The following is a 10170-nucleotide window of genomic DNA, read 5'->3' as shown; positions in this document are numbered from 1 at the left end:
TCTGACTTCACTACCTTATATTCTTATATAGGAAATAATAATGGTTAAAGTAATATGCTTGTATAATCAAAAAGAGCTTTGCTGACAGGGTTATAAGAAGTATGTGAATCAAATTTCCTGTACGGTAACAACTAAAAGGCCATTTGTTGGCATTTCCTGTCGTTTCCTCTGCAATGGCTCGGTTTTACCTTTGAGCCCCACCATCATGCATGATTCTAATTGCAGGAAAAATAACTGTGCTGATATGGCAAGGCACATATTCTTATGAAAGATTACTGTAGCAAATGACCACCGTGCAGTCTGAATAAATTAATATTTATATTGCTGAAATGCTTACAATTGTGAATTTACTTCATGACTACACATACATATACACACCAACCTAAGAGGAAAAAGGAAAAAAGTGTGATTCCTCTTTCTTGAAAACTAATCAATGTGCGTATGCCGACTATGTAACTAATCAATGTGCGTATGCCGACTATGTAACTAATCAATGTGCGTATGCCGACTATGTGACTAATCAATGTGCGTATGCCGACTATGTGACTAATCAGTGTGCGTATGCCGACTATGTGACTAATCAGTGTGCGTATGCCGACTATGTGACTAATCAGTGTGCGTATGCCGACTATGTAACTAATCAATGTGCGTATGCCGACTATGTGACTAATCAATGTGCGTATGCCGACTATGTAACTAATCAATGTGCGTATGCCGACTATGTGACTAATCAATGTGCGTATGCCGACTATGTAACTAATCAATGTGCGTATGCCGACTATGTGACTAATCAATGTGGGTATGCCGACTATGTAACTAATCAATGTGCGTATGCCGACTATGTAACTAATCAGTGTGCGTATGCCGACTATGTAACTAATCAATGTGCGTATGCCGACTATGTAACTAATCAGTGTGCGTATGCCGACTATGTGACTAATCAGTGTGCGTATGCCGACTATGTAACTAATCAGTGTGCGTATGCCGACTATGTGACTAATCAGTGTGCGTATGCCGACTATGTGACTAATCAGTGTGCGTATGCCGACTATGTGACTAATCAGTGTGCGTATGCCGACTATGTGACTAATCAGTGTGCGTATGCCGACTATGTAACTAATCAATGTGGGTATGCCGACTATGTGACTAATCAGTGTGCGTATGCCGACTATGTGACTAATCAGTGTGCGTATGCCGACTATGTGACTAATCAGTGTGCGTATGCCGACTATGTGACTAATCAATGTGCGTATGCCGACTATGTAACTAATCAATGTGGGTATGCCGACTATGTGACTAATCAATGTGCGTATGCCGACTATGTGACTAATCAGTGTGCGTATGCCGACTATGTGACTAATCAGTGTGCGTATGCCGACTATGTGACTAATCAGTGTGCGTATGCCGACTATGTGACTAATCAGTGTGCGTATGCCGACTATGTGACTAATCAGTGTGCGTATGCCGACTATGTGACTAATCAGTATGCGTATGCCGACTATGTGACTAATCAGTGTGCGTATGCCGACTATGTGACTAATCAGTGTGCGTATGCCGACTATGTGACTAATCAGTGTGCGTATGCCGACTATGTGACTAATCAATGTGCGTATGCCGACTATGTGACTAATCAATGTGCGTATGCCGACTATGTGACTAATCAATGTGCGTATGCCGACTATGTAACTAAACAATGCGCGTATGCCGACTATGTAACTAATCAATGCGTGTATGCCGACTATGTAACTAATCAATGTGTGTATGCCAACTATGTAATCAACAAATGACTTGTATCTCTTATTCCTACTCTTCAAATTACAAATTATCCTTGTTTGATTTAAAAGGGTGGATCCATTGCTTATATAAAGTTTTCCAAGTAAGGCAGCTGGTTTATAATTAGCTATTCCTAGTATGTCTATTCCTTTTTTTTTATGATAGGCAGATCCTGATCTTACCAGTGCTCAATATAAAACATATGAAACAAATATTAGAGAGTTTAATGAAAAGTAAGATAAATACTGGTAGTAATAATAAAATAATAAATAATTATTATTATAAATAAAACATCTTAAAGTGATAAAGGCAGCCTAAAATAGTAATAATATTTTATATTTTTTTTGTAAATACACTCTTGCAAAGTTGTGCCTGATTTAACATATTTAGGCTGTTGGCAAAATGTAGGTGTGTGGTGGTGCTTAATCTACTTGCTCCTTCTTTTCTATTTTTTTAAATTTTTATTATTATTCAAAATGTTCTTGGCTACCTTAAGGTTTTTTTGAATTACTTGTACATAACCTTAAACAATTGGTATTTTGGAAAACAGCATAGATTTCCCTCTGGTAGGATATATGGGCCAGATTATGGCATCCTGAGTGAAGTGGGCCTACTGCAGAACTCTGGCGCATGCACTGGTTAGTCAGTCAGGCACTTAATCATCTACATCTTGACAGGGATACAGTGCCTGTTTTAGGTGTTTATGAAGGGCCTGTGAATTACCCGATGGGTTGGATTGGTTGTGTTTGAAATGTAGTGTAAATCTGCCCATATGAACATTTGCACACTGAGGGAATTATGAGCGTTTGAAAACGTGTTAGATCAGCCGCGGAGGTTTTCACGAGTCTACTGAGCTAGGTTACTTAATTATGTTGACGCTAAATTCTTCGTACAACCACCGTTATTTTTTATTAGAGGACTTTGGTGTAATCTACACGAAATGTAAATCAGGATAGATACGTTAACATCCACGTATGTGTGGCAACCCATCGATCATCAGATGATTTACCCCGGAAAGGCTCTCTGGTATCACCAAATATATATCTATACTTTGTCATGAACACTTTCGTCATGACTGAGTGCAAATTTCCAATTCTTGCAACAATGCATGCAAAAGAACAATTAGTGACGATAATCAATTTCTGCACATAAGCACACTCATATCTTTTTTTTGTATATAGATTGCTATTTTAGGGAGTTATTACATAAAACCACTCGCTGTAAGTAATGAATCTGCGAGGCACATTCCAAACCTTGATATACTCAAGCCGACATGATGATTACAAGTGTTTTGAAAATTGCATGAATGCTACTTAGCTATCTACCTTGCCATCGTTTATAGCTGTTTAATAAGAACAAAATTCTAGATTTGGCTTAGTATATCTAAGAACCAGCACCGACAGACTTTTTGCCTTCAGTCTAATTTGGAATGTATCGAAGAGGGGCGAGTAAAAAGGACAACAGCAAAGCGGTGAAGGAGGAGAGTGATAGCAGTAAATACGCCGAGCTCCTGGTTTTCGGCTATGCCTGCAAGCTGTTTCGGGACGATGAGAGGGCTCTCTACCACGAGCAGGGCAAACACCTTATCCCATGGATGGGGGACAAGAACATCATGATTGATAGGTCGGTTGAACAAACCTAAAGGGAATCATTACTTAACCAACTTTAAATGTCTTCCGGAGACTCTTGGATTTTGTTTTGCAGCTGGCGGCGCTGGTCGTATGATGTGTGACAGAATAAAGAATAAAAACTGACCCTGGCAAACGAGTTTTGAGATAAAGTGGCTTGGCTTTTGTTTTATAAATGGAAGATGCGTTGTTCTAAAAAGCAACTACATTAAAATGTTTTGTGTCTTAAAGAACATCATGATGCAGAGATGCAAAGTCCTTACTCCAAAGGTCGGGCTTATTTCACCTAAGTCATTTAGCTAGTTAGCTACCTAGCTAGCTGGCTTGCCACTAATAGAATACTGTAATAAATGGTTTCACAACATATGAACCACAGGTTTCTGTACATATAAATATAATTCGTGTCAACAAGTTTTAAGTACCTGTGTCCTAAAACCCTTTCCAGAAGAGGGAGGCCTGTGCATCTTGACACATGGAATTTGCTTTGGTGGTGCCCCACAGAACTCCGGACCTAAGACATGCTTTTGAATGACACAGTTCATCATTGCTGGTGTCTTTAAAAGCAAACCACAGCAAATTCTTTGTTATAAATGCAACTATGTACCAGTCTGTGAATTAAGGTGGTTCTCACAATATGATTTTTTAAAGGTTTTCCAAAAGATCTCTGTTTGCTCTCTTGCTCAGTAATCTAACATGATTCTTTTACAGGCTTTGGATCTTTGCCAAGTGGCTTTTCCTAACTAGGCCTCTGTGCACTTTTTTTTGGTTTGTTTTTCTCTTTTTCAGTTCATCATCAAGTCTTGTTGACAAATTGTAAATAAACACTGACAGTTACTAAAATGTCATAAGGGACATGCAATGCTCTGTTCTTGATGGTTGCAGTGAGCCACCTTAATATGCATGGATCTGTTTCCTGTTTCCAATGTGTATGTGTGTGTCTCTCTATCACGTAACCCGGACCTTATTTTCTCAGCAATTAAGGCTAAGGGGTCCTGCCAGGCCCCGATTGCCAACTCAGCGCCCACTTCTCTCTTTCGCCGAAGAAACTGGAACTGAGAAGTGGAATAGAGGAGCGAGCGCAGGAAAAAATCGTCCATATGGGTTCTTGCGGATAGGTATTTATGTGCTCGGGCTTGTGTGGATGTACCATTTTACAGTAAAAGTAGGAATGATGAAGTGAGTGGGCTCAAAGTCTCAGTTGTCTGACATGGGTACAGCCTGTTTTTTTGAACCATGTAAGGTAAGAGGAAAGTTGTTCTTTTGTTTCTGTTTGTTGTTTTTTTTCTTCCCCTGACTCAGGGCTGTTGCAACCTTTTAAAGGCTTAGTGAAGAATGTTACGGATGTAGGTAGTAACTTTATAGAAAGAAAAAATGAGCATCTCTTGCGCTATACCTTCGGAGTGTGGCGATAGAGCTGTCTGTTTCTTTTGCCTTCCTGTGCAGTTCACACACTCCAACTCAAAAAGAAACTTGTAAGAGAAATAGATTTGTTACAAAAAGGAAAAAAAAAAAAAAGATTCTTTATCTTCAGGGTTCCCCAGTGCGGTGAGTATTCTTTCTGTGTCCCGCAGTTGTTTTCCTGACTAATCCACTTATTCATTTTGCAGGTATGATGGCCGTGGTCATTTACATGACCTTTCGGAGTATGATGCAGGCTCATGGAACCAGAGCTACCAGCTGTCTGAGGAGGAGGCCAGGATAGAGGCTCTGTGTGATGAGGAGAGATACCTGGCCCTACACACTGACCTCCTGGAGGAGGAGGCCCGGCAAGGTACAGAGTCCAAATGCAGCTACCTCACATTTCTTGAAGGAAATTGCAAATAATTGGCTGGTAAACACTCAGTCTAGGGTGAACTGAATCAGTAATAAAATGAAAAGATTTATTCAGTTTTAATATCTTTTTCTCGCTGATATAAGACTTTCTAAAACTGCTACAAGTTTAAATGCTTGACATTAGGAGGAGTGACTTGAAAGTTTATGATGACCCAAGATGATGATGGTGTTCTCTGTTTGAGGAAAAAAAAACAAAAAACGTTTAAATGCTTCTTTACTTCTTTTTGCTGTTTTAATGCCTGTCTGACTATATGAGGTACATGATAACAGACTTTTGTCGTCAAATATGGGGAACATTGTTTAACATTAGATAAAGAATTCTGCAACACTCATTATCGTTAGCAAAGTTATTTCACTTCATATTTCAGGCTCACTCGTGACTGGTCTTTTTTTTTTTTTTTTAACACTTTGATATGCAGAAGAGGAGTACAAAAGGCTGAGCGAGGCTTTGGCTGAAGAAGGCTCCTACAACGCTGTGGCTTTCCGCTACAGTGCTGACTACTACGACCCCTCACAGCCCACTGAGGAAGAGGATGGTAGCAAAGACAATGGTGAGCAGAAGCAAGAGTGCACATATTTCATCATATCTTTAGGACAAGTGGAAATGGATGTGTAGTAAGGAACCCTCTAGGTATTGCTTAAACACTGGAGAAAGCCTTTGAAACCACATGTGCATTTGCCACCTGTGCTCAGTTGATTCAGGAAGTTACCATCAATTTGGCTCCCTTAGAGTGAAATAAAGTGCGATTTTTCTTAGAAAAGCTACTGTGATGTTTTCAGTGGCAAATGTGAAACAGACTCACCATGTGCAAAGGCTGTCAATCAACAGTTAAAAGTTCAGGTTTTTGTAGGGTTTTTTGTAACTATTTAATTACCCTGACCCATGTACCTACAGCAAATGACAGAAATGGGTGTGGGCAAAGTTTTCATGGCAGTAAAAACCCATCGAACTCCATGTTATTATTAACATATTTTCGAAAGAGCAAGTTTTACTGCACAGCCCAGTAAGTTACGAGAATAATTTTGTTGCTGTTGTGTGGTGGGTAAGAGCACTGCCTCTTCCATGGTGGACTGGCATTCAGACCCTACCTGGGCAAGTGCCCTGTACTATACCAATAAGAGTCCTTGGGCAAGACTCATAACACTACATTCACCTGCCTCTCTAACACGCTTGAAGTTGTAAATCTTTCTGGGTAAGAGTGTCTGCCAAATGCTTAAATTGTAGATTACACATAATCAACTTTATAAAGCTTCTTAATGTTGAAACAGCCTGCTTTGTCAGAGGTACAGCTAACCTCATCTAGTAAATATGCACAGCAGATTGGATACTTTACAGAGAATTGGTGTTCGCAGTATATAAAATTATAGCTGACTCATCACTTGGTGAATAATTTATGCATTTACATGATGCAACATTATCTGAAAAACTGAGCTTCATGTGACGCCAAACCAATCAGTGATTCATTACAATTGTTTAGCTATTCTAATGATGGTGAAAGTTATATTGTTAATAACAGAAATGCAGCATAGAAAATACTACCTGTTACCCATGGAGGGAGAATGGGGGGGGGGGGAGAGGTAGATGTAAACAGAGGGGGAAAAGCGCAAGCCCGAGGTAGATTTCTCCAAACTTCACTCCCAAATCCACCAGCTCTGCCCCAACTCCACTCCCAGCTCCACTCCAACTCTCCCCCTAAAATGCTCTACCCTCCAAGCACAGACTTCCTTCAGTTTTATCTTGACCAAGAACAGAGTTTGCCACCACTGACCAATCAAAAGTAACCACATACTAGTATGTATGTAGTACAACATTCGAGGGCGTTCACACCTGGTATGACATTGATTTACAGTCCTGAATAACAACTGACCATTTTAGCTGCGGTAGCACAAGAGTGACCATTGTGATATGACCATTCTGATCTCTGAGACTGCACATGTGCAGAACAGTGGGTGTAGATGAGAACAAGACTTCATAGACCAGGTTTGACCTACATCTGCTGACTGAATAAGTATAGAAGCCTGGGTATTTTGCCTCCCTGCGCTCACTCTTTAACCAGTCCATCCGTCAAGCAGAGATTCTGCACGCATTCATCGGAATTAGAGTCAGAGACAAATAGAAAACATTGCACATATTCATGATTATTCATAAGCACCTGTCCTCATTGGTTCTCATTCCGGTTTTACCACATGCCTGCAATATGGCTTTCCCGCATCTTACAAGCAGTGTCTCCATTTCAGGCCCTAGATTTACATTTTTGATGCATGGAATAGGGTAAACCCAGAAGCTGTGTCTTTGTAGTTTATTTTTATGGTGGCAATTACTTTCTGTACAGGCCTGTTCATCTCCAAATGGCTCCGTATCATCAGCCCTAGCAGTCCTTACCTTTCCAAGGATGACTGTAGGCGGAATTCTTTGGTTTATCTCAAAGGCCAACCAGGCTACCTTGCTGCAGTTGTAAATAATTGATAAAAGTGCTAGCAGGTGTGAGTCTTGGCCCACACATGTATCTCGGAGCAGATGGCTATGGCTCTGTTGGGTCATCTAATGTCACCTTTGTTCCTGCAGCGTTCTCAGTATTAGCACACTTTATTTTGGTCTCTCATGTGGGGTTGGCAAGAGAGGCGAGTTGGCTTGATAAGCAGCAGAACCAAGCAAGGTGCAGGTAGTGCAAAGCTTTGGGAATGCAGTCCAGGACATACCTCAGGCACTTGTAATTCTCTGATTTAATCAGCACAAACAGCTCCATTAGTCCTTAACAAGCTACTGAAGGATTAGAGGCACTAGGTGAAAAACGAACAGGTTTAGAACTAATGTGCCAGCCATGTGCCTTCGTCTACAGCTCCCCCACAGCGCATGGCGCATAAAATGTTCATGTAATTTCCAGCGGACGTGTCCGTGTGTTATTTCAGGCAGAGGAGCGGGGATGGGGAGGACTACAATAAGCAAAGCAGATGTGACCTGCATCCCTTCAAAAAGGTTTGAGGAACTAAGAAAGGAATAGAGACAGAGACAGAGAGTAAAGAGCCTCAGGTCATGCAGCCCAAGTAAAGTCTGTCAGTTTAGAGTGGTGTCTCGGCAAACTTGGGGTTATTTTTGTGCACACGCTCACTCACTCTTTCTCTGCCTCTTTTTGTCTCACTTTGTGTATCTCTCTGTCTCTCTCTCTCTCTCTGTCTCTCTCTCTGTCTGTCTCTGTCTCTCTCTCTGTCTGTCTCTCTCTCTGTCTCTCTCTGTTTCTGTCTCTCTGTTGCTCGCTCGCACTCTCTCTCTCTCTCTCTCTCTCTCTCTCTCTCTCTCTCTCTCTCTCTCTCTCTCAACCCTTCAGACCCTGAGCCTCAGGAGGAAGATGGTGAGGAGCCGTTCGTGGCACCGCCTGGCTTGATTATCCCCCCTGATGTGGAACTGGTAAGGTTCACATATGAAAATTACAGAATTTGAATATTCCCCCCAATTGATCTTTCCAACATCTCTACTTTGAAAAAAAAAAAAATCAGTCTAAGAAGTAGTTATATTGTTTTCTCTGTTGTATTTTTAGAATTTATTTACTGTGCTTGGTGATTTACTTTGTGTTATGTTGTAAGTAAATCAGAAATCCATTTTAAAAGTAGGCCACTAGGGGTGGGATGAATACATATTATTATCAAATAATGTTAAAGGGTTGAAAAATATATTTTTAATGCATATTTGGCTATAACAACATTTTGTCTGACAGTTTTAATCTGGTTTGGTAGGACTATAGAATAAGCAGGACTGTTAGAGTTAGCAGTATATAAATGTAAAATAAATAAATTGGCATTTTGGTTTTTGGTCCGCAGGTTGGTAGTTAGGTGTCTAAATTTCTAACTCTAAAATTGCTTCTAAAGCCCAGACAGCATACATCTTGTTCTAACAGGTTTTTAGAATGTATTTTAATTTGGATGAGTTTTTGCCGGCACAATGTGTGAGTGTCAGGTGACTAACCTTGGCACACTGTAGCCATATCAAAATACATTAACTAAATAATAATACATAAAATTAATATAAAAACGCATTCACTAAGTAAATTCGGAATAGCTGAAGTTATAGGACACAAAGACGTTCATGAAGGTATGGCTAAACTTCTAAACTCTGTGAGGGGAGCAAATGCAGAGTCATATGTAATGTCTGGTCAATACCCCCCCACCTAAAAAAAAAAAAGAAAAAATATATATTATTAATTAATAAGTGACTATATATAACCTGCACCAAAGTTTTCCTTCCTGCTAACATTTGAATACTCCACAGGACTGTTTAATGGTTTCTTCTCTTACAGCACACTTCACTTGAGAACACCAGTTGGCAAAGCAAGCATTTATTACTATTTCCACCATGTTGTGTGGTAATTGCACAGCTATAGGTTTAAGTGTTTGCCAGTGATTTTACATTTTCTCTCACTAAAATAGTGCCCCGTTCATCTTTAGAAGGGCTAGTTCAGCAGTCCCAAGTTAACCTTTGATGTTCCAAAGCTTATCAAATAATTGTACTTGAAAATATAAAAGAGTTTTTAAAAATCTGAGATGAAATGGCTGTTCTAAGCAGATATGTTTATTAAAGGCCTGAAGGGCACAGTGTTTCTGTGCCCTTGGTTCAACTCTGTGTGAACGGGCTTAGCGTGGAGAGTGGTGGCATTCCAGTCCTGTCTGTCTTTCCCCTGCGGCCTGTCGGCACCTCTGCCCCTTTTTCAACCATTAACTGTCAAAACACAGCCAGGCTGCCTCCATCCCAGCGTACTCGGCACTGAGAAATTGGACTTGAACTCTAAAGTTCATCGACCGTATGCTTATGACCTTTGTGTGGGGATCACTAGTCCCATAACATGACTCAAATAAGTCCAGATGTCCTGATCACTCCCACTATATTCCAGGTCCATGGAAGCCCAATGGTCTTTGCTTCCAACTGTAGCTGCATTGTTTCCTA

The 10170-nt window shown here is 40.4% G+C and overlaps 1 protein-coding gene across 6 annotated transcripts in view; it reads left to right on the top strand.

The window, feature by feature from the left end:
* The first annotated feature begins 3045 nt into the window (after positions 1-3045).
* Positions 3046-10170, top strand: part of sfswap (splicing factor SWAP) — a 96604-nt gene continuing 89479 nt past the window's right edge. For all 6 annotated transcript variants that reach the window (XR_004776169.1, XM_035527151.1, XM_035527150.1 and 3 more), the window contains exons 1-4: positions 3046-3396; positions 5009-5172; positions 5654-5785; positions 8561-8640. Coding sequence is in view for 5 of the 6 variants with exons in the window: in XM_035527151.1 (XP_035383044.1) it covers positions 3203-3396; positions 5009-5172; positions 5654-5785; positions 8561-8640 (570 nt within the window). In the remaining variant the exon portion in view is untranslated. The remainder of the gene's footprint in view (positions 3397-5008; positions 5173-5653; positions 5786-8560; positions 8641-10170) is intronic.

Source organism: Electrophorus electricus, chromosome 6 (genome assembly GCF_013358815.1).
Source record: "Electrophorus electricus isolate fEleEle1 chromosome 6, fEleEle1.pri, whole genome shotgun sequence".
NCBI lineage: Eukaryota > Metazoa > Chordata > Actinopteri > Gymnotiformes > Gymnotidae > Electrophorus > Electrophorus electricus.
The sequence above is the reverse complement of the archived record's forward strand: the minus strand, read 5'-3'. Positions and strand labels throughout refer to the sequence as shown.